The 25,647-nt window shown below is 41.1% G+C and overlaps 2 protein-coding genes across 5 annotated transcripts in view; one reads left to right on the top strand and one right to left on the bottom strand.

Annotated features, from left to right (window-relative positions):
* The window catches only part of TACR1 (tachykinin receptor 1), a 190,876-nt gene extending 187,132 nt beyond the window's left edge, over positions 1-3,744 (top strand). Inside the window, exon 5 of the mRNA XM_002709702.6 lies at positions 724-3,744. Within this exon, the coding sequence (XP_002709748.3) occupies positions 724-1,015 (292 nt within the window). The 3' untranslated portion in view covers positions 1,016-3,744. The remainder of the gene's footprint in view (positions 1-723) is intronic.
* The window catches only part of POLE4 (DNA polymerase epsilon 4, accessory subunit), a 158,057-nt gene continuing 133,787 nt past the window's right edge, over positions 1,378-25,647 (bottom strand). For all 4 annotated transcript variants that reach the window (XM_089326222.1, XM_070068860.2, XM_089326223.1 and 1 more), the window contains exon 5: positions 1,378-1,533. In XM_089326222.1, coding sequence (XP_089182348.1) covers positions 1,378-1,533 — 156 coding nt within the window. The remainder of the gene's footprint in view (positions 1,534-25,647) is intronic.

A 25,647-nucleotide genomic window follows, 5' to 3' on the forward strand; every position in this document is an offset into this window, starting at 1 on the left:
TCCAGTCACTGAGCTACTTAAAGAAAAGGACTCAGTCTTAAGGTGTGCTTTTGCTGCCTGGTGACTAGACAGTACTGGGCACTAGTAAACACTTAGTGAATGATGTGCTGTTGATGTTAAATTGATCCAAAGGCTGCTGACCCCACAGCACAGGTCAAGGCCTTCCTCATGAAAGACAGCACATTTCACATGAACCTGGATTCCATTCCTTGATTTGACCACGATCACCAAACTTTGTGTCCCCAGCTTTCAGTTAATTAAAAAAACAAAAACAAGGAGCTGGCGCTGTGGTGTAGCAGGTAAAGCTGCTGCCTGCAGTGCTGGCATCCCATATGGGTGCCTGTTCAAGTCCCGGCTGCTCCACTTCTGATCCAGCTCTCTGCTATGGTCTGGGAAAGCAGTAGAAGATGGCCCAAGTCCTTGGGCCCCTGCACCCACATGGGAAACCAGAAGAAGCTCCTGGCTCCAGATTGGCACGGCTCCAGCCATTGCGGCCAATTGGGGAGTAAACCAGCCGATGGAAGACCTCTCTCTCTCTCTCTCTCTCTGCCTCCCCTCTCTCTGTGTAACTCTGTCTTTCAAATAAATAAATGAATGAATCTTTTAAAAACGAAACAAAAAAGCCCCGAGTCACACCTGGCTGTATCTATGGGTTAAAGAACTGACGCACCTCTGAAAGCAGGCAGTCCCCAAGGCTCACCTCTTTGTCTGCTGTCTCTTCAGGTTCCGTCTGGGCTTCAAGCATGCCTTCCGATGCTGCCCCTTCATCAGTGCCGGAGACTATGAGGGTCTCGAAATGAAGTCCACCCGATACCTCCAGACCCAGGGCAGCGTGTATAAAGTCAGTCGCCTGGAGACCACTATCTCCACAGTGGTAGGGGCCCATGAGGAAGAGGCAGAGGAAGGCCCCAAGGCCAATCCCTCGTCCCTTGACCTAACCTCCAATGGCTCCTCTCGCAGCAACTCCAAGACTATGACCGAGAGCTTCAGCTTCTACTCCAACATGCTGTCCTAGACCACAGGGCCTTCAGCAGGTGCAGCCACCACCATCTTCATCCTGCTTCATTCATTCCTGCATGGATACTTTTCTGATCCGGAGATGTTCAGAAACACCCTAACGTTGGAACTTGTGGAAAGGGTTCTAATGGTATAGGGAAAACATTCCATCTTCAAGTCAATCTGGATCCTTCCCTGTCTTTGCCAACCCCCTCCTTGCATAAACTGTGTGACCAAGGCAAATCCATGAACATCCCTAAGCCTGTAAGATGAAAATGTTGGACTAGCTTTTCCCTGCAGTCCATTCCATGATTCCAGAACTGACTTCAGCTGCATGTAGGTGCTTATTTAAGGATGAATTCTAAAGGACAGCAACAGCTCCTACTGACCCATGCAGCAGTCACTCTCCATTGTGCTCAGATTCGCCTCCTTCAGCCGCCGGCTCTTGTAACACCAGCCTTCACTTGGCAGAGTGGACAAAAGAAAAAGGAAACACACCAAATCTGAATGAAAGCTTTCATCTTGTCTCCTCAGCATCTGTGAAAAGAGGCATGTCCATATGTCAGGTCATGTAACCTGGAACTGAGAGCCCTGGGCCCTGCACTGCATGCCCTGGGACCACCCTTACAACAGATGCAGGCAGAATAAGTCTACTGGTTAAAATCCAGGAGACCTGAGCCAGGCCTGAACTTTCTAAGCTTCTTTCCTTGTGTGGAAAATACTGAGGTTAACCTAGAGAATCTATATCTCGCTGTTCCGTGTTTCAATGATCAAGTGAGCTTTTGCTTGCTTCATCAAAAAATAGCAGTCTCAGAACAAAGAGGAGCAGTGATATCCGGTTCCTGCAGATGAGGCAACTGCTAAGACTGAGGTGTTAATATCCAGCTCAGACATTCTCCAATTTGCGGTAAAGCCCTGAGGATAGTTCCAGCCTTTTACAAAACAAAGGACATCTGCATCTCTCCACCAGGCTCTCACAGGCTGAGCTGCACAGCTGGAGAACACCAGAAGGCAGGACAAGTGTATGGCCATCCTGCTCTGGCCTTCTGGATATCCTACAGCAGGTGAACGAACCCAGATTCTTAACATGATATTAGCATAAGGCCTGTGTTCAGATCCTGTTGTATACACAGACTACACCCCACAGCTGTACTTGTGAGAAGAGGAGAGTGTTCTGCCTCTTCCCTTCAGACTCTCAAACTCCTCTTTCTGCCTCATGGCTTTGCTGGCCTCCTGTCTACAGAGGATGATCCATCAGCCCTAGGACAGCCAGTCTGCTGGGACGGGGTTTCCAGCAGTGGGCATGCAGCTTCTTTCTGTCTCCCTGATCTGTGCTTTGTTCAGATGTGGTTGGATGTAGAACCATGAATATCCTCCTTGTAGTTTGAATACATGGATACCTGTGTGCCGCATCCATCACGAGAAGGACACAACAGTGCTACCCACAGGGTGCTACTAGCCCTGCTGGCTCTAACACTCCCAGGGTATCAGCAAGTATAGTGGAAGCTGTCTAGCAACAGCATAAGCAAAACAAAGAATCCTGAGAACCATATTCTACAAAGCAGCACACAAAGTGTTAAACTGAGCTGACTTAAGGTAGATATATGAATGGAAAGAAAAACTTTGGGCAACAAAAGTCAGTGCCCAAAGCATTAATCAGATAGCTCTGGATAGAGAATCACGCCATGTCTGATTTACTTATATCAGAAGGATATAAAGAATAGACATGATTAAGACAAGCACCTAGGAAGAAAGTGTCAAGGACTTGAAACATCATATTTACAGAAGAGAAGGCTATTGAGTACTTGCTCTGAACTTCACCCTGAGCTGGGGACAGAGCTCCTTCAGCTCTTGAGCCACCTACTGTACTCGCCATTGCTAACTCTCCAATTCCAGTGGGTCCAGCATGCAGCCGGAGGCGTGGTGGTATCTAAAAAGCAGATTTCTTTCAGAAGTCTAAGAACCCACACTCACCACAGATAATGGGACAAAGGCTGGGACCTTCAGAGAGTCTTGCCCTGACAGTTCAAAGACAGCCACCAGTCACTTTAGGAGACCCAAAGGGATGTGGTTGAACAGCATCATGACTGTCTAAGAAGAGCTCGAGTGTGGTGGTTGTGGGCAGTTTCAAACATGGCATCCCTTAGAGAGTGCCAGCCAAGCATTCCTCTGGCCCACTGCCAACATCCATCTAACGTACAAAAATGTTCTCAGCCCCCGCGTGCGAGGAGCACCATGACTAGCCCTGTGCATGGGTCTCATTCTTATTACAGAAATGTGTTACCCTGTGTTTATCTCTTCAGTATGATCCCTTGATGTATTGCCAAGTAACAATAAATACGAGACAACATGGGGCCATCTTTGTTACATTACTTCCAAAATGTGAAGCCCAGCCGCTGCTGACGTGCTACTTGTATCGTGCCAGTCACTTTCTCTTCCTTGCTCCTTCTCAGAGAGGAGATGTGATGTATATCTTGGACTTACAGTAGGACCACAGTAACTGAGGGATGGGGACAAGGATTTATGGGAGGATTTAGAAGTCAAGAGTCCTTACCCTCCTCACTGCCCCCATCACTGGAATGCTAAGACTTAAGGAAAAGTGGACCCAAGAGTCAACTTCATTGACTTGGTTTTAGGGGAGAAGAGTATAAGTGAAAGGGGAGATTGTTCTGAGGTTTCCATGTTTTCCAGCCTGGGGTCCTGGAAAGAATCTCTATAAAGAAATAAAGTATGTGTTTAACAATATTATGCTTTTGCCTCTTCACTGTGGAACCAAACACACTCCAGGAGACTGGGATGACAGCAGGAATCCTAGTAATAGCTAGGAGAATGGAACTGAGTTGGTACAATATGGAAACTGTTCCCAGGTAGAGATCTGGGGAAGCAAAGTGGGATTGTGGGATGTGCCCAATGATGCCCTCTATCTGTGGACAAAAGCTGTGCCAGTTCAGGCCTTCTTGGAAGCAATCACCAAGAAAGCATTTGAAGTACAAGAGATTTATTGAGGGAAGAAGAGGGAGCAAGACCTGGGAAAGACAAAGGACTGAAGAGGGGAGGAAGCAGGAGTGGGCAGAGAAAGCCTGCAGACACGATGCAGATCTGACAGCTGTGAAACAGGGACACAGGACTGGGCAAAAGAGCCTCAGACTCTGAGGCAACTCCTTGGCTAGTCCAGTCCCACACAGCGATTGCCAGAGAGAACTCCTGCATTGGCAGAAATGCCAGGCCTTGCACTTGCCATGCTCAGCCACTGGCTGGAGCTCTCTGGGGAGAGTGCTCTGCATTTGACCAGTGTGATGGACCCTGAAGCACTGCAGCTGGAGGCCATCAACTGCCTGCCTGCCACCCAAAATCTCTCAAAGGGAGAACTAAGACATTTATCTCCACCACTGCCACCAGAGTTTTGGTCCAGTTCTCTGTGTTTGAAAACACACATCAGGAAACCCCTGGTGAGAGCGGTGCAAAACACCAAAACATGCTGGGGTGGTTAGTACCAGGATAAAAGCAAGACTACACTCCTGGGCTCACTTAGAACCAAAGCCAAAGCAACAAGCCAAGTGACATCCTGCATCCCAGCTAAACCATAAACTCTTTTCCAATACAACCTACTCTATAAAGAAGGACGAGTACACCAGACGCACACACATCAGTGTAGGGACATAGGAGACACGAAGAGGCAAGGTAACATGACGCCTCCAAAAGAACACAATAATCCTCCAGAATTAGATCCTAAACTGAAGGAAATCTGTGAAATGACACATACAAAAGTCAAAATAATGATTGTAAGGAAACTCAGTGAGAGGCACAAGCATACAGATAGATTAAACAAATGAGGAAATCAATGAGTGACATAAATGAAAATATTACTAATGAGATAGAACTCATTAAGAAGAACCAAATAGAAATTCTGGAGATGAAATCTTCAATCAGTGAAATAAAATATATGATTGAGGAGCTGGTGTTGTGGCATAGTGGGTAAAGCCACCACCTGCAGAGCCGGCATCCCACATGGTCACCACGTTGAGTCCCAGCTGCTCTACTTCCAATACAGCTCTCCCCTAACGTGTCAGGGAAAGCAGCAGATGGCCCAAGTATCTGGGACTCTGCTCCCATGAAGGAGACTGAGAAGAAGCTCCTAACTCCTGGCTTTGGACTGGCCAGCTCTGGCTGTTACAGCCATTTGGGGAGTGAACTAGCAGATGGAAAATTTCTCTCTCTCTCTTTCTCTCTTTTTATCTCTTTCTCTCTCTCCATAACTCTTTCAGATAAATACATAAACAAGCAAATCTTTTTAAAAATAAAATATATTTTAAAAATACAATTGAGAGATATAACAGCAGAACAGACTAAGAAAGAATTTCTGGTTTCGCAAACAAGAATTTTGAAATAACCCAATCAGACAGAAACAAAGAGAAGAGAATTGAAAAGAATGAAGAAAGCCTATGTGAACTATGGGATATCATTAAATGATTAGATACTCATAAGTATTCCTGAAGGAGAAGAAAAGGAAAAAGGCATTGAGAACCTGCTAAATGAAATAACAGTTGAAAATTTCCCAGGTCTTGAAAGAGACATGGACATCCAGATGCATGAAGCTCAAAGAACCCCACACACACTCAACCAGAAAAGGTCTTCTCCAAGGCATGTTATCATCGAATTGTCAAAAAGTTAAGGAAAGAATCCTAGACAGTAAGTGTTAAGTTACACATAAAGGAAAACCAATTAGGTTAACTAATATCTGACCACTTAGAGGAACCATACAGGCCAGAAGAGAGTAGGATGATCTATTCAAGGTCTTAAAAGAAAAAAACTTCCAACCAAAAATATTATATCCAGCAAAGCCACCGCCTACAGTACCAGCATCCCATATGGAAGCTGGTTTAAGTCCCAGCTGCTCCACTTCCTATCCCGCTTTCTGCTATGGCCTGGGAAAGCAGTAAAAGCCCATTTCCTTGGGCCTGTGTACTCACATGGGAGGCCCGGAAGAAGCTCCTGGCTTCCCCTGGCTTCAGATCAGTGCAGCTCTGGCTGCTGTGGCCAATTGGAGAGTGAACCAGTGGATGGAAGACCTCTCTCGCTCGCTCGCTCTCTCTCGCTCTCTCTCTCCTTCTGTGTGTAACACTGCCTTTCAAATAAATAAATAGATCTTTAAAAAATAAATAAAAAGTGAATGGGAAATAAAGTATTTTCCAGATAAACAAAACTGAGGGAATTTACCACAACCAGACCACCCTTGCAAGAAATTCTGAAGGGTGTCCTGCATTAGAGGTAAACACGAAACACATGTTACTACCAAATTCACTGACAGAGCAGGTAGAAGCACTACCCAATCAACAAAATGACAGATCTTAGTTCTTATCTATTAGTACTAAATTTGAATGTAAATGGATTAAATTTACCAACTGAAAGACTTAGGCTGGCTAAATGGATGAGAAAACCATAACCTCACTATATGCTGCCTATAAGAAATTCATTTCACAAACAATGCCACACAGAGATTGAAAGTGAAGGGCTGGAAAAAGATATACCAGGCAAATGGAAACCAAAAGCAAGCAGGTGTAACTATCCTGATATCAGATAAAACAGACTTAAAAATCAAAAACTATAAAAAGAGATATAGGATATTATATTTTGATAAAAGGTTCTATTCATCAAGAAGACATAACAGTCATAAATATATATGTACCCAATATAAATATAAATAGCAAATACTACTAGACCTAAGAGATAAACTCTATACAATAATAAGAGGTGACTTCAACACCCCACCCTCATCAATGGACAAGTCATCTAGACAGAAAATCAATAAGGATATAGAATTGAAACATTATAGAGCAAATGGATGTAACAGACATTTACAGGACATTTCACAGAATACACATTCTTCTCATCAGCACATGGAACATTTTCTAGGATGGACTACATATTTAGCTACAAATCAAGGCTTAGCAAATTTAAGAAGACTGAAATCATACCACGTATCGTCTCAGACCATAAAGAACATTTACATATACCTGGAAATTAAACAACATGCTGCTGAATGATCAATGGGTCACTGAAGAAATTAAAAAGGAAATCAAAAGCTTTCTTGAAATAAATGAAAATGAAAATGAACACACAACATATCAAAACCTGTGGGATACAGCAAAAACAGTATTAAGAGGGAATTTTATAGCATTATGTGCTTACATTTAAAAAAATTATATCAAAGATCTAGTAATGCATCTTAAGACTTAGAAAAACACCAATTAAGAGATGGGCCAAGGACCTCAATAGACATTTTTCAAAAGAGAAAATCCAAATGGCCAACAGGCACATGAAAAAATGTTCAAGGTCATTAGCAATCAGGGAAATGCAAATCAAAACCACAATGAGGTTTCACCTCACCCCGGTTAGAATGGCTCACATGCAGAAATCTACCAACAACAGATGCTGGCGAGGATGTGGGGAAAAAGGGACACTAACCCACTGTTGGTGGGAATGCAAACTGGTCAAGCCACTATGGAAGTCAGTCTGGAGATTCCTCAGAAACCTGAAGATAACCCTACCGTTCGACCCAGCCATCCCACTCTTTGGAATTTACCCAAAGGAATTTAAATTGGCAAACAAAAAAGCAGTCTGCAGCCTAATGTTTATTGCAGCTCAATTCACAATAGCTAAGACCTGGAACCAACCTAAATACCCATCAAGGGTAGACTGGATAAAGAAATTATGGGATATGTACTCTTTAGAATACTATACCGCAGTAAGAAACAATGAAATCCAGTCATTTGCAACAAAATGGAGGAATCTGGAACACATCATGCTGAGTGAAATAAGCCAATCCCAAAGGGACAAATACCATATGTTCTCCCTGATCGGTGACAACTGACTGAACACCAAAAAGGAAACCTCCTGAAGTGAAATGGACACTATGGGAAACGGTGATTTGATCAGCATAGCCCTGACTGTTAATGAACAACTTAATACATTATCCCTCTTAGTAGTTTTTTTGTCTGTTCTACTTAATATGACTGGTTTAATTCTGTAATTAATACACAGTTATTCTTAAGTGTTGAAAATTAACTGAAATGTGATCCCTGTTAAACATAAGAGTGGGAATAAGAGAGGGAAGAGATGTATAATTTGGGACATGCTCAAGCTGACTTGCCCCAAATGGTAGAGTTAGAAACATACCAGGGGATTCCAATTCAATCCCATCAGGGTGGCATGTGCCAATGCCATCTCACTATTCCAAGTGATCAATTTCAGCTCACAATTGATCATAATGAAAGGACTAAGAGTCAAAGGGAGCACATAAACAAGTCTAGTACCTGCTAACACTAACCGATAGAATAAATAAAGGGGAGAGTGATCCAACATGGGAAGTGAGATACTCAGCAGACTCATAGAATGGCAGATGTCCTAAATAGCACTCTGGCCTCAGAATCAGCCCTAAAGGCAGTCGGATCTGGCTGAAAAGCCCATGAGAGTATTTCAGGCATGGAAAGCCAAGACACTCTGGCAAAAGATCTCTGTGAGTGAGATCCCAGTGGAAAGAACAGGTCTTCAAAGAAGGAGGTACCTTTCTCTGAAGGGAGGAGAGAACCTCCACTTTGACTATGACCTTGTCTAAATAAGATAAGAATCGGAGAACTCAGAGGGCTTCCATAGCCTTGGAAACTCATGACTGGAGCATAGGGAGATTACTGATGCCATAGACAGGAGTGTCAATTTGTAAAGTCAACAACAGGAGTCACTGTGCACTTACTCCTCATGTAGGATCTCTGTCCTTAATGTGCTGTGCATTGAGATTTAATGCTATAACGAGTACTCAAACAATATATTTCACTTTGTGTTTCTATGGGGGTGCAAACTGTTGAAATCTTTACTTAATGTATACTAAACTGATCCTCTGTAAAAAAAAAAAAAAAAAAAAGAAAGAAAGAAAGAAATTATCAACTCCCAACTTGACTCTCACTGGGATTGAACATGACAATAGGTCTGATATGATTTCATCATCATTTAAAAAAAATCATCTATTATTTTTCACTTTATGTTTCTGTGTGGGAGCAAACTGTTGAAATCCTTACTTAATGTATACTAAGCTGATCTTCTGTATATTAAGATAATCGAAAATGAATCTTGATGTGAATGGAAGGGGAGAGGGAGTGGGAAAGGGGAGGGTTGTGGGTGGGAGGGACGGTATGGGGGGGAAGCCATTGTAATCCATAAATTGTACTTTGGAAATTTATATTCATTAAATAAAAGTTAAAAAAAAAATAAAAAGACTTAGAAAAACAAGAAGAAACCAAACTCCAGATCAGGAAGTGAGAAATAGTAACAATCAGAGCAGAAATAAAAGAAATTGAAACTAAAAAAAGAGGTAAAAAGCTGGTTTTTTGAGAAGATAAACAAAAGAGATAAACCTCTAGCCAGACTAACAAAGAAAAAATACTCATAAAAATAAAATTAGATATGAAAAAGGAGACATAACCAACACTACTAAAATACAAAGGATTATAAGAAACTCCTCTGAAGAACTATATGGTAATAAACTGGAAAACCTCAAAGAAATGGATAAATTCTTGAATTCATATAATCCACCAAGTTGGAATCAAGAAGAGATAGACAGCCTGAACAGACCCATAACAAGCAATGAGATTGAAGCAGTAATCAAAAGTCTTCCACCAAGGAAGATTTACTACAAGGAAGCTTTACTACTGAATTTTATAAAACATTCAAAGAGGAAGTAACTCCAATACTCTTCAAACTATTCCAGAATATTGAACTGGATGGAACTCTGCCAAACTCTTTTCATGAGGCTGCATTACTTTGATACGAAAACCAAAGACACAACACAATAAGCAAACTACAGACCTATATCCTAAATGAACATAGATGCAAACATTCTCAACAAAATACTAGCAAACTGAATCCAAAACCACATCTGAAAGATCATACACCATGATCAAATGAGATCCCAGAAATGCAAGGGTGGTTCAACATTTGTAAATCAATAACTGTCATAAATCACACCAATAAAATGAAAATGAAAACCACAGATGCAGAGAAAGCATTTGACAAGATTCAACACCCTTTCATGATTAAAACTATCCACAAATTAGGTATAGAAGGAACATTCCTCAAAATTATAAGGGCTATATATGAAAAACCAACAGCCAATATATTACTGAATGGGGGAAAGCTGAAAGCATTTCCTCTCAGATCTGGAACAAGACAAGGATATCCACTTTCACCACTCTTATCCAATACAGTACTGGAAGCTTTAGCAAGAGCATTTAGGGAGCAGAAATAAAAAGCATCAAAATTGGTAAAGAGGAAGCCAAATTATCCATGTCTGCAGATAAAATGATGTACACGGAGAAACAAATACTGCACTATAAAGCTGTTAGAACTGATAAACCAATTCAGTAAAGTTGAAGGTTACAAAATAAATATACAAAAAAAGTAGCTTTTTGTATGCTACTGATGAATTCACAGAGAGAAAAACCAAGAGAGAAATCCCAGGGCCAAAGCTGTGGCAGAGTGAGTAAAGCCACCGCCTGCAGTGCTGGCATCCTATATGGGCGCTTGTTCGTGTCCCAGCTGCTCCACTTCTGATCCAGCTCCCTGCTAATGTGCCCAGGGAAAGCAGCAGAAGATGGCCAAAGTCCTTGGGCCCCTGCACCCACATGGGAGACCCGGAAGAAGTTCCTGGATCCTGGCTTTAGATTGGCCCAGCTCCAGCCATTGTGGCCATTTGGAGAGTGAACCAGCAGATGGAATCCATCAAGCGCTCGCTCTCTCTCTCTCTCTCTCTCTCCTTCTCTACCTCTCCCTCTCTCTGTAACTCTACCTCTCAAATAAATAAATCTTTAAAAAAAAAAAGCAATCTCATTCATTGTAGCCACCCAAAAAATCAAATATTTAGGAATAAATTTTACAAAAGAATGAAAGATCTCTACCATGGAAATTATCAAACACTGATGAAAGAAATCATCAAGGACACAAAAAATGGAAAGAAAGTCCTTGCTCATGGTTAGGAAGAATCAATTTCATTAAAATGTCTATACTACCTAAAGCAATCTACAGATTCAATGCAACCCCCATCAAAATACCACTGACATTCTTTAGAGAACCAGAAAAAGCAATCCTGAAATTTACATGGAATCACAAAAGACTCAGAATAGCCAAAGCAATACTGAATAAGAAAAATCAAGATAGAAGCATCACAATATTTGATTTCAAAGCACACTACAAAGGTAAAGTAATTAAAACAGCGTAGTACTGACACTAAGACCTATTCATAGGTCAGTGGGACAGAATACATAACCCAGAAATTAATCCACGTATATATAGCAAATTGATTTTTGACAAAAGTGCTCAGACCATACAGTGGAGTAATCATGGTCTCTTTAGCAAATGGTGCTGACAAAATTGAATTTGTATATGTAGAAGAATGAAATTAGATCTATGCCTCTCACCATATACAAAAATCAAGATGGATCAGACTTAAATTTAAGACCTGAGACAATGAAGTTGCTGGAAGAAAATGTAGGGGGAACACTCTAACACATTGGTATAGGGGACAACTTCTTGGATGAAACCCCCAAAGGACAGGCAACAAAAGCAAAACTACATAAATGGGGCTATATCAAACTCAGAAGTTTTGCACAGCAGAGGAAACAATCAATAGAGTGAAGAGACATCCAATAGAATGGGAAATAATATTGCAAACCACTTACTTGACAAAGGATTAATATCTGGAATATATATCAGCAACTTAAAAAGCAATAAAAAAATTCCAATCCAGTTGAAAATGGGCAAAGGACTTCAATGGACAGTTCTAACTCTGCCTGTCAAAAAAAAAAAAAGAAGAAATACAAATGGCCAGTGAATATATGAAAAATGCTCAACATCACTAGCCATCAGGAAAAAGAAAATCAAAACCACAATGAGATATCACCTCATCCGTCAGAATGGAGAGGATGTGGACAAAGGGTAACACTTACACAATACGTATAGGAATGTAAATTAGTGCGGCTACTGTGAAAGGAGTGTGGAGAGTTCTTTAAAAACTAGAACTAGACTTACCATATGATCCAGCAATCCCACTACTGGGTACATACCCAAAAGACTTGAACACAATGGATCAAAGAGATACCTGTGTCACCATGTTCACAGCAGCACTGTTCACAACAGCCAAAATCTGGGACCAACCAAGGTGTCCATCATCAGATGAATGGATAAAGAAGATTTGGCATAGACACAATGGAATATTATTCAGCTATCAAAAAGGATGAAAATCTACCATTTGCAGCAAAATGGATGCAACTGTAGGACATGATGTTGAGTGAAATAAGCCAGACCCAGAAACACAAATACTGCATGTTCTCCCTTATATGTGGGAGCTAAAATTTAAAAAAAAGGGTAAGAAATGTGTGTACAAGTATTGCTGCAAATATAGTTTTATAAAACTTTGTTCTCGACCTTTGTGAAACCACTGGTTAAGAATGTTATACTAGGGGACAGTGTTATGACTTAGTAGGCTAAGGCCCCGCCTGCAGCACAGGCATTTCATATGGGCACCGGTTTGTGTCCCACCTGCTCCTCTTCTGATCCAGTTCTCTGCTATGGCCTGTAGAAGATGAAGATGGCCCAAGTGCTGGGGCCCCTGCACCTGTGTAAGAGATCCAGAAGAAGCTCCTGACTCCTGGCACCAGATCGGCCAGCTCTGGCTGTTGTGGCCATTTGGGGGAGTGAACCAGCAGATGGAAGACCTTTCTCTCTGTCTCTCCCTCTCTCTGTAACTCTACGTCTTAGATAAATAAATCATTCTTCTTTAAAAATGTTATACCAGGGCCAGCACTGTGACATAATGGTCTAAGCCTGCATCTGCAGCGCCTGCATCCCATACGGGTGCTGGTTCATGTCCCAGCTGCTCCTCTTCCGATCCAGAACTCTGCTACAGCCTGGGAAAGCAGTAAAGATGGCCCAGGTCCTTGGGCAAACCTGAACCACGTGGGAAACCCTGAAGAAGCTCTTGGCTCCTGGCTTCAGATCAGCCCTGTTCCAGCCATTGTGGCCATTTGGGGAGTGAACCAGTGATGGAAGATCAATATTTCTTCCCTCCCTCAACCCTCAAATAAGTAAATTTAAAAACTTTTAAAAAATGAGTAACAAGGGAAAAAAAGAACCAAAACTTTTTAATAAAATGTTATAATACTATAGTTTTAATGATCTGTGATTACTTTAAATTTATAGTATATGGGTGAAATGGTCATTTTTCCATTCAATTACTGTTTATGGCTGTTGTCTATATTCCTAGTAAACTAGGGTCTTTTTGTTTTGTACTCGTTAAACTTCTTATTTGGCACATTATTAAGCCTTTTGACTGTAATGTAAACTTAAAATATGCTATCTCAGAAAAAAAAGGAAAATGAAGAAGGGAGGGAGAGAGGGAGGGTGGGTCAGTCGGAGGAAGTGAACATCATTGTATGTTCTTAGAATTGTATCTACAAAACACATTGAATCTGTTAAAAACTAATTAAAAATTAGAAAAGGAAAACCCATGGCAGGATTTGAAACATCAATGGCCATCACTGTGAGCCCTTGCCAACAGCCCCCTACATCCTGAGTCACCTCCATTACCTGTACTGCCTGTCCTACCTGTGCCACCTCACTTCTCAGGCAGCGCCCTTAGAAGAGCAATAAGAAGCTGTTCAGAGGCTTGCAGCAACAAAGACAATAAACACAGTGAGAGGGGAGTTTTCAGGAAAAGATAGACATCTAACATAGTATCAGAAACAAATGACAAAGGTGTTTGTATTTAAATTAAAGTATCTTAAACAGGAGATATTTCCAAGAGCAGTAACCTTCCCTAGCCCCATTAAGTCAATCAGAAAAATATTTCAATGGATAAACAGTTTCTGTAGTCATGCAGGATGTACAGCCAGGTTCTAACTATGATTAAAGAGGGCCTGTCAAGTATTTCCAGCTAAAATCAATCTTGGCACATTTAGTCTTGCGTGCCCCATATTTCCTAGAAATGCATTTCTTTGAAGGATAAAGACTTTTTTTAGAAAGACAAATGTCACTAGGAAGAATAATACCTTATGCTTACAAACAGAAATGTAATATATCTAAGTCTTGCACATGGGACCAGACTTGACTAATAAGGGAAACTTGGGTTTCAAGGTACTGGGGTAGGGTAGGGTTCACATAGACAAGACGTCTTCATTGTCCATGAAAATGGTGCACAAGAAGAAAGTGTCCCGCGGCTAGGTTAAGCCAGACAATTAAAGATTGCTCACAGGTTTGCTGCTTCAGGAAAGAAAGGTGAACTTCATTCCAAAGCAAAGGAATTGGGATTTGTTTTCAAGATTTATTTATTTATTTGAAAGAGTTACACAGAGAGAGGCAGAGAGAAAGAGAGAGAGAGAGAGAGAGAGGTCTTCCATCCAATGGTTGACTCCCCAGTGGGCCGCAACAGCCAGAACTGTGCCAATCTGAAGCCAGGGGCCAGAAGCTTCTTCTAGGTCTCCTACATGGGTGCAGGGGTCCAAGGACTTGGGCCATCTTCCACTGCTTTCCCAGGCCACAGAAGAGATCTGGATCGGAAGTGGAGCAGCCAGCTCTTGAACTGGTGCCCATATGGGATGCTGGCACTGCAGGCCAGGTCGTTAACCCACTGCACCACAGCGCTGGCCCCAGGAATTGGGATTTTAAAACTGGAGTGCCCAAGTTAACAATTTTCAAACCCTAATGGGCATAAATGCACTTATGGGGAATGACAAAATCTGAATTCCTGGCCTCATCCTCACAGATCCTGCTTGAGCAGATTTTGGGCTGGGCCAGGCAATCTGCATTTTAGCAAGCATATCAGTTACTACAGTACAGATGGCCCATGGAATATCTAGATGACTTGCCTATCCTGGTCAAGGTGGACTCGCCAAGGAAGGGGCAAGACAAATGGGAGCAAGTCGGGGTCAGCATCACAAGAAGGAAGACAGACAACAGGAAGAAACGCAGGAGGCAGGAACATGACCAAATTCACTTTTCAAATTTGCTCTGTCTGGGCCCCAATGTTTTTTTGTTGTTGTTGTTTTTGTTTTTTGACTGGCAGAGTGGACAGTGAGAGAGAGAGAGAGAAAGGTCTTCCTTTTTCCATTGGTTCACCCCGCAATGGCTGTTGCGGCCAGTGCGCTGCAGCTGGCGCACCACGCTGATCCGAAGCCAGGAGCCAGGTGCTTCTCCTGGTCTCCCATGCGGGTGCAGGGCCCAAGGACCTGGGCCATCCTCCACTGCACTCCCGGGCCATAGCAGAGAGCTGAACTGGAAGAGGGGCAACCGGGACAGAATCCGGCGCCCTGACTGGGACTAGAACCTGGTGTGTCAGTGCCACAGGCGGAGGATTAGCCTATTGAGTCACGGCACCAGCCTCAAATTTGCTCTGTCTGGGCCCCAATGTTTTCTATCAACATTTCACCATCCTCCACCTGCTCCCTGGCCCTGTGTTTGTCTTTCTTTATAAAAGTCTGAAACTAAAACCTTTTTACTGTCCAGATTTTTGGATATATGTCATACCTGCGGACTGTGTCCAACTCAGGATGAAATTCTTTCCTGAATTCTAAAGCATTTTATAGGAATATACATTATTTTATATAATCAGAATATTCCACCCAATTTTATAAATTTTTTCAATTTGTACAGCTTTCTCCTTAATATTTAGCTCATAACCAAGTTCAAGTAGAGTAAGAAGTCTTTGTACCACAGCAATGTTGTTTAGGGATGGAAGGAGAGAGAGAGGAGGAAAAAGTAAAAAAACTAACACAAAAACAGTAGAAGTTAGATATATTTTCTCTTTACAACAAGTAACTAAAAAATAAGACAGTATATACAACCCTCAGCATACAAAAAAAAAAAAAACAAACCTCTTTCCTGGGTTCCGTGAGATACCCTGGTGACAGGGACAGCACATGGGGTGAGGTTGAGAGCTGCAGGGTAGGCAGTCTGGATGCTCTTTATTGGCCAGAGGATGACAGCAAACGAATTGTGAGATTTCTCCAAAACTTTCTATTTCAACAAATATTTATTGAGTCTCTAGAAATGGTCTTTCACCAACAATCGTTCATTTCCATGGAAGCATAGCACTTTAGAATAAGCATGGCATTATTCTCTAGAAATAATCTCTGATGGGCTGGTGACAAGAAATATCATGTTTCCTTCAGGTCAGAAGACTCCCAGTTCTTCATACATTCACTTTCTAAACTACAGTGTACCAGGCTCCGGGCTGGGCCGCTCAGATGCAACAAGAGTTGAAACAGAAATGGTTCCCACTCAGCAGCAGCTTTCAAGTCAGTGGAAAGTTAGGCTAATCTAGTAATTCTGAGGAAGTGACAGTACCACTAAAAACTAAAAGACCAGGGTCAGCATCTTATTGAAAAGTTGGAAGCATTCCCACTAAGATCCAGAACCAGACAAATGTGCGTACTCTCACCATTACTATTCAGTGAAGTCCTGGCAGTTTTAGCCAGAGCCATTAGGCAAGAAAAAGAAATCAAAGGGATATAAATTGGAAAGGAGGAAGTCAAATTATCTCTATTTGCAGATGACATGATTTACATACAGGGGAACCAAAAGACTCCACTAAGAGACTATTAGAGCTCAAAACAGAAGTTTGTAAAGTGGCAGGATATAAAATGAACACACAAAAATCAATAGTCTTGGGGCCGGAGCTGTGGTGCAGGGGATTAACGCTCTGGCCTGAAGTGCCGGCATCCCATTTGGGTGCCGAATCTAATCCCGGCTACTCCTCTTCCAATCTAGCTTCCTGCTATGGCCTGGGATAGCAATGGAAGATGGCCCAAGTCCTTGGGCCCCTGCATCCATGTGGGAGACCCGTTAGAAGCTCCTGGCTCCTGGCTTTGATTGGCACAGCTCCGGCAGTTGCAGCCATCTGGGGAATGAACCAGTGGTTGGAAGACCTCTCTCTCTGTCTATACCTCTCTCTGTAACTCTGTCTTCCAAATAAATAAAATAAATCTTTAAAAAAATATAATAGTCTTTGTATTCACAGACAATGCCATGGCTGAGAAAGAACAATATCAATCCTATTCACAATAGCTACAAAAAAAAAAAAAATCAAATACCCTAGAATAAATTTAACCAAAGCTATCAAATATCTCTATGATGAAAATTACAAAACATTAAAGAAAGAAGTAGAAGAGGGCAAAAAAATGGAAAAATCTTTCATATTCATTGATTGGAAGAATCAATATCATCCAAATGTCCACACTAATGAAAGCATTATACAGATTTTATACAAACCAAATCAAAATCCCAGGACATTCTTCTCAGACCTAGAAAAAAATGCTGAAATTCACATGGAAACATAAGAGACTACAAATAGCTAAAGCAAACTCATACAATAAAAACAACAGTAAAGGTATCACAATACCATATTTCAGGACATAATACAGGACAGTTATAAACAAAATAGCCTGGTACTGGCACCAATATATATATATACACACACACACCAACACCAAAATATATATATATTTTGGGTATATATATATATATATTATATATATATATAACATATGGTGTGTGTGTGTATATATATATATATACACCAATATATACCATATATATATATATATAACATATATATATATATAACATATGGTGTGTGTGTGTGTATATATATATATACACCAATATATACCATATATATATCATATATATGGTATATATAATATATATATGGTATATATACCAATGGTGTATATATATATACATATATGGGATATATATATATATTTATATATATATACCAACAGAAAAGAATAGAAATTCCAGAAATCAATCCACACATCTACAACCAACTTATCTTTGACAAAGGAGCTAAAATCAATTCCTGGAACAAGGACAGTCTCTTCAACAAATGGTGCTGGGAAAACTGGATTTCTGCATGCAGAAATAGGAAGCAAGACCCCCATACCTTATAAAAGAATCCACTCAAAATGGATCAAAGACCTAAACCTACGACCAGATACCATCAAATTATTGGAGAACACGGGAAACCCTACAAGACATTGGCATAGGCAAAGAATTCTTGGAAAATATCCCAGAAGCACAGCCAATCAAAGCTAAAATTGATAAATAGGATTACATAAAGCTGAGAAGCTTCCGCACTGCAAAAAAAGCCTCAGCAAAGTGAAGAGGCAGTGGACAGAATAGGATAAACTATTTGCAAACTACGCAACTAAGAATTAATATCCAGAATCTATAAAGAGCTCAAGAAATTCAACAACAACACAATCCAGTGAAGTGGGCAAACCAAAGAAGGATGTACTTTTCTCTGAAGGGAGGAGAGAACTTTGTTTATAGCCTTGTTGAGCTAATAGATCCAAAGACTTCCATAGCCGAGGCAGCTCATCTCAGGAGGCTTAGGTGAACCCTAATGTCATGCATAAGAGTGTAATTTGTTAAATAAACAAGAGTCACTGTGCACTAACTTCCCATGCAAGACCCCTGTCCCCAAAGAGTTGTATCATGAGACTTAATAGTAAAACTTGTTCTCAAGAATGACTTCCTTTTAGTGTATTAAATGGAGGACATTATTATGTCTCGTAAGTTGTAGTTATGTCTAAAAGCTCACAAACGATGCATCATCCTTGGGTTCTTCTTTAAAGACAATTAAGTTTCTAAAAGGGAAGAAGGGGGAGGAAGGAAGGGAAAAGAGGAAGGGAAGAAAAAAGTGAAATCATCTTCGAGAAGCAATAACAGAACAGCTCTTGTCTAGACTATTGAGGAAACAGTTCCTTAGTGTTTTTTTTTTATTCCATTCTTTTTTTTCTTTCTCCAACTAAACAGGAGAGAGAGGGGGAAAGGAAGGGATGGTTGGGTTCGGTGAAAAGAATTACTCTGTTCCTAATGTTGTATTTATGAGACACATACAAATAAAAAAAATGGTGTATGGGAATACAACTTCAACAAATCTTTGCCAAATTCTGTTTTCTGTTTTTTAAAATTTTAGTCACCTAGGAGAGGTAAACTTATTTCCTAATTGTTGATTTGAATTTTTATTTCCATAATGACAAATATTATTGATCATCTTTCCATCTGCCTGTCATCTATATGTATATCTTATTTGGAAAATGTATACTCTTTTATATATATATTTTTAAGTGCCTGTTGAAGTAACAATAAAAAAAGACAAACAACCACAAAAGAAAAGACACTCCAGAAACTCTTCTTTGTTTCCTTAATAATGTTCAAATTAAAACTATGTTTGTCCTTGTGACTATAAAACCATCCTCAAAATTTAGGGAAAGAGGTTTTAAACTGTTGTGAGTTTGGATAATAAATATGGACTAATAGGAGAAAAAAAGAAGGCAAAGGACTTGAACACACATTTTTCAAGAGAGGAAATTCAAGTGGTCAAAGATACATGAAAAACTGCTCAGGATCACTAGGAGATGTAAATCAAAACCTCAATGATGTTTCACCTCATCCCAGTTAGAATGGCTCTCATAGAGAAATCAGCAAGATAACAAATGCTGGTGAGGATGTGAGGAAAAGGCACCCTAATCCACTGTTGGTGGGAATGTAAACTAGTAAAACCACTATGGAAGACAGTATGGAAATACCTCAGAAATCTGAATATAGACCTACAATACGATCCAGCTATCCCACTCCTGGGAATGTACCCAAAGGAAATGAAATCAGCATATGAATGGGTTATCTGTACCCCCATGTTTATTGCAGCTCAATGCACAATAGCTAAAATATGGAATCAACTCAGATGTCCATCAACTGAAGACTGGATTAAAAAGTTATGGTATATGTACACCATGGACTACTACAAAAAGGTAAAAAAAAATGAAATCCTGTCATTTGCAGCAAAATAGATTCAACTGGAAATCATTATGCTTAGTGAAATAATCCAGTCCTAAAAAAGACAAATACCATATGTTCTCCCTAATCTGTGGTAACTAATAGAGTACCTAAAAGGTAACCTACATGAGTGAAATTGACACTTTGAGATGCAATGACTTTGAACAGCCCTTGTCTTGACTGTTGAAGAGCAGTTATTTTTTATACTATTTGTTGAATCTTTGTGTGGGGTAATCTTATGTGTATAAAGTTAATTGAAAGTAGATCTTTGTAAAAAAAATAAGAATAGGAATAGGAGAGGGACAACAAGAAAGGAGTGAGTGCAGGCAGCAGTAAGCATAGGGTGGGAAGAATCACTTGTGTTCCTAAATTTATTTATATGAAATGCATGAAATTTGTATACATTAAATAAACAGTTTCTAAGTATTAAAAATAAATAAATCATGAAAAAAAAGTCCCTGTAGACTAGGGCCTGGGTTGTGGCACAACAGGTTAAGATGCCACCTGCGACACTGGCATCCCTTATGGGTACCATTTCATGTCTTGGTTGCTCCATTTCTAATCCAGTTCCCTGCTAACAGCCTGGGAAAGCAGCAAAGGATGGCTCAAGTGATTGGGCCCCTGCCACCCACATGGGATACCAGGAAGAAACTCCTGGGTCCTAGCTCTGGCCTGGCCCAGCCCTGGCTATTGAGACCATCTGGGGACTTAGCCAGTAGATAGAAGACATCTCTCCCTCTCTATCTCCTCCTCTTCCTCTCCCCCTCCCTCCTCTCCCTTCCCTTTCCCTCTCCATCTGTAACTCTGCCTTTCAAATAAATAAATAAATCTTAAAAAAAAAAACTAAAAGACTACTAAAGGAAAAAAGGCTCCTTTATGAGATCCTGTAACAAAGGAATTGCACCAGGATTTGAAGCTAGAGAAGGAAACCTTCTCTGAGAAAGCCAGACCCTGAGGAAGAGTGAAACTTGACCAGAGAGAAGAGGGAAAGCATAATCCAAGCAGAGGGAGTTGTGTGGGGAGGGGCTGTGTGAGAAGGTCAATGGCATATTTGAGTTACTGAAAAATGAGACCACTGTGTTTGGATACAAGAGAAAGGAGAGAGTAGTGGAATGTCAGCCTGGAAGAGAGGGAGGTAGAGGTTGCGGGAGACCCTGGTGACCCATGGTCTTCACTCTTAGAGCAAAGAAAGTCACAGAAGATTTAGGAAGTGGTGAGATCAATCTGGTTTTGGAAACGATCACTCCAGCTGTAAGGAGACCAAATAGGCGGTACCTGTGCTCCTCCAAGTAAGAGGAAGTAGGCTCTTGAACTAAATTTGTGTGTGCAGACAGAAGTGGATGGATTTGGGAAATTCTTTAGGAACTAAATGGGAAATATCTATTCAGTGATGAATTGAGTTGACTGCAGGGAAAGAGGTTTCAAAGGTAAATCTGACATTCCTTGTGTAGAACTAGTTGAGTGAGGGTGACATTTAGTGAAACAATTAACACTTAGATGCCACACTTCTCTATGAAAGTGGCAGAGATACAGGCAGGAATACTAAACATGCTGAATGTGAGATAATTCTGAGATGTCAAAGGAGATAGATATCCAGTAAGCACCGGATATGTAGATCTGGAGATCAGGGAGAAATCTGGGCTTAGGACACCAATTTGCAAGTCAATTACAGATGGCAGCTGATGCTGTGAGCATGAGTAAGCTTACCCAGTGTGACAGTACTGGGTAATCAACTGTAACTCCTAATAGCCAACAGAAGAGAAGTCAGACTATGCCTAGAGAAACAGAAAGAAATACAAGATAATGTGGTGTCTTGGAATGCAACGAAAGAGAAAGAATTCTATGATGGTGAATACTGAGAAGCAGTGGAGAAACCAAGGGAGTAAAAAATTCCCAGTAGATGGAAAGACCACTGGTGGCCTTAGCAAGAGCTATTTGAATGGAGTCATCAGATTCACAAAGATCACAAGAAGCTGAGGGATGAATGTTTGATGAATAGAGACCAAACCTAGAGAGTTCCTTCAAAAAGTCTAGTTAAGAAGGAGAGAACAGAGAGGATGATATCTAGAGTTTGTGTAGGACCAGGGAAAGTATTTTTAATTTGTATTTGGTGTTCAACAGAACAGACATGAATATACTTTCCAGCAGTTGAATAATAGAAGAGAGAAACCAGAGAATTAACAGCAAAATACTTCTGAGAAAGAATGGTGGTCTGCAGAACACAGCTGGAAGACAGAAGACAAAAGTCAAAGGTAGTCTAGGAGATTTGATAGCAGGATATCAGAGAAATTCCTCTACCCAATGGTTTCAATTTCCTGAGAAGCAGAAACAAGGTCATCTGCTGTGAATGCAGCAGTAGGTTATGGAACAGAGCTATAAGCACAAAGAAATTTCAAATAATCATTGCAGATTCCCTAGCAACTGAGATTCAGTAGTTCTGGGGGTAGTGCCTCCAAATCTACATTTAACAAACAATATAGCTGGTTCTGATACAGAGACCAGGATTTGACAAAAAGTGACCAAGAGTTGGAGAACATATTTCCTTTTGTGACCCCTTGTGAAGTCCACCATCAAGAATGGAAGAAATAGGGATCAAGCATATAGTCTAGTGATAAAGGCACCCATATTCCACATTGAAATATCTAGAATCAGTCCCCAGCTTCATCTCCTATCTCTAGATTCCTGACAATGCAAACCCTGGAAGGGAGTTATAATGGGCCAAGTAATTGAGTTCCTTCCACCCACATGAGAGACTTGGATTGTGTTCCAGCTATGATGTTGGCCAACCCCTGCCACAACCACCACAGGCATTTAGGGAGTGAACCAGCAGATGGAATATATCAATCTCTCACTTTCTCTTAAGAAGTAATTTAAAAATTAAAAATGATGGGAGGTAGGCATTTGGCCTAACAGTTAAGACTTTGGTTGGGATACCTTATCAGAGTGCCTAATTTATATCCAGTTCTGATTTTAGCTTCTTGCTAATGTGTACCCTGAAAGGTAGCAGATGATGGTTCAAGTAGTTGGGTCCCTGCCACCCGCCTGAAAGATCTACATTGAGTTCTTGGCTTCTAGCTTTGGTCTCGGCCCAGCCTTGGTCATGGCCCAGCCTTGGTCATTGTGGGCACCTGGGGAGTGAACCAGTAAATGGTAATATTCTCTCTCTCTCTCTCTCTCTCTCTCTCTCTCATATATAACATTAAAATAAAAATTAAAGAAATAAATATTTCCAAGTATATTGAAATAGTTAATGTGTAAGGGCACTTATCAAGAAAACAGAATTAAGGGTTTGAGTTTATTTTGAGGCAAAAGTTTATGTCCACAGTTTTTTCATAATATACATTTCCCATATATCATGAAAAAAACTGCACCAAAATAAACTCATACTTTCAATTCTATCTTCCATGAACTTTTTGAACTCCCTTGTGCTTGATGGCCTGTGTAATTCAATGTCTCCCCCATGGTCCCAATACCCAGGGACTGTTTGACCCAGGTAGCTCTGGAACCATTCTTGAAATTATGGGCAACATAGCAAATCTTAACTCAGTTCTGAGGCAACTCAACATGAACTCAAGCTAGCCTTTTATTCTGACCTGAGGTCATAGTTCTGATATCCAGGTGCTATATACTTCATATTTTGAAGCCTAATCCCAAATATGATTCTATCTGAGGAGGAACTTTTGGGAGGTGATTAAGTTACAGCCCAAATAGAAAAAGCTCCAAAGAGCTCTCTGTCCCCTGTGTCATAAGAGGACACAATGAGAAGATGGCTGTCTAAGAATGTGAAAGAAGTCCCCCATCAGACAATGAATATGTTGGCACCTTGACCTTGGTCTTCCCAGCCTGCAAAACTGTGAGAAATGCTTACTGTTGAAGCTCCCCAGTCTGATATTTTTTCTGATAGTCCCATCAGACTGAGACACTGTGGGGACCCATGAGCCGGCTATGGGCCCACATGCTAAGGCTTAGCTTGCTGACCGTTTGCAATAGTTACTGCTGTGTGGATGTTTATGGTTTCTGTTGAGCTGCGATATCGGGACCTTTCCATAACCCCAGGGTTGAGTCTACAACTATGGCCTTGGGACTTCCCATACTTCTTTTCCCACTGACTAAGAGTTGAGAAAACACCAGGAGTTGAGAAAACACCAGGTGGAGCAACCATAAGCTTTCTACTGGTGTCCGAGCCGCCTGCTACGTGACCAGGAGCTTGATTGGATGAAGACACGTGATCACCTTTATGGTTGGACAAGGAGTGCATGGACTGTGCGTGATCAGGCACCCGATTGGAGCACCGCCGCATGGACTGTAGCATGGACTAAGCTTGCATTACATGCTTCTGCAATGATATACTATATAAGCCGTTTGTGAAATAGTAACGGGAGCTTCCCTTTCTTTCGGAGCTCCCCTTGCTCAAGGGTTTCTTTTTCTATCCTGTTTAAATAAAAGTCTACTGAAGACCGATCAGCTGCGAGCAGTGTCGTTCCTTTGCGGGCAAGGGAACTGTAGGTGGTGCTGTGACTCGGATCGCTTTGCTAAACACAGGAATAGGTAAGGAACAAAAGGTAAGCGTGCATACACGGGAATCTAGGAGGGTAAAATAAAAGGCCTAGGACTGTAACCGCGGTCCCATTGAAAAAGACGGGGAAATTAAGCACCTACAAGGTGGGAGTCAAAGCGCCTACAAGGCAGGAGTTAAAAACGCCTGCAAGGCGGGAGTCAAAGCACCTACAAGGCAGGAGTTAAAAACGCCTACAAGGCGGGAGTCAAAGTGCCTAGGAGGCGGGAGTTAAAAACGCCAGGAACAGGGCGGAAGCTGTGATTATCAGTTATGGGTAACACTCCATCTACGACCAAACTGCATCTGCTGCTGAGCCACTTATTAAAATCTACAGGGACACTCGTTAAAGCGGCCACTGTCTGCACATTTACCGGAGATCAGTGTACACTGGACAACCCCCACCCTACATTTGAATATTTCATTTGAAGTAAATGTTATCTGTTATAAAGTTAATATTACTATGTGAAATGAGGAATTGTGGTAACAAAGTGTCCGGACTACCCATTCTGTTTTTGTATTATGTACTAACTCTACCCCTATTATTGATAGGAATGCTTGAGCAGATTATGCTTGGTTTGCTTTACAAAAGAATGTAAATCAAAATATGCCGCAAATAGTTAAGATTCCACAAACCTGCAAAAATGTAACAAGTACAGATAATAAGAGGCTAATTCTCCCTCAGATATGTTTCAATTTATCCTTAAAACACATTAAATATTATTGTTTGATTGCTGGATGTATACTTGTATGAAAAATTTGTACTGTATTCTTATGATGTGTTAATTATGCCTACCTCTCAATGCGACCCTAGGGCCAAATGTAAGGACAAATTTTTGGGATGGAGAGGCTTGTACCTAGGTTTGGCTCTGGTAACTAAGAAACTTTGCTGCCGAATGACCTTCTCCTGCTCCTTGGGAGCCTGGCCAGTTCCCGGGGAGGAGGATAAAGGAATGTTTTCTGATAAACAGGTGGGCATGCTTCATGTCTCGGCTCTCTGGCCAAGATCCGGGACAGGACGCACTACTTGCCTAAAATCTTGGCAATGAGCCACCCTTGTCTTTGGGGGCTTTAAGGGGGAGCCGGAGCAAGCCTCTGCTGCTGCTGTTACATCCCGGGTGGAACACACAGTCAAGCTGAACATTAAACGTGCCCGTGATGATTACTAATGATGTTTAATTCTCAGTATGGATCCTTTTCCGGTGCTGTGT

The sequence above is a fragment of the Oryctolagus cuniculus genome, chromosome 2, assembly GCF_051225735.1.
Source record: "Oryctolagus cuniculus isolate XC-2025 breed Fujian yellow rabbit chromosome 2, ASM5122573v1, whole genome shotgun sequence".
Lineage (NCBI taxonomy): Eukaryota > Metazoa > Chordata > Mammalia > Lagomorpha > Leporidae > Oryctolagus > Oryctolagus cuniculus.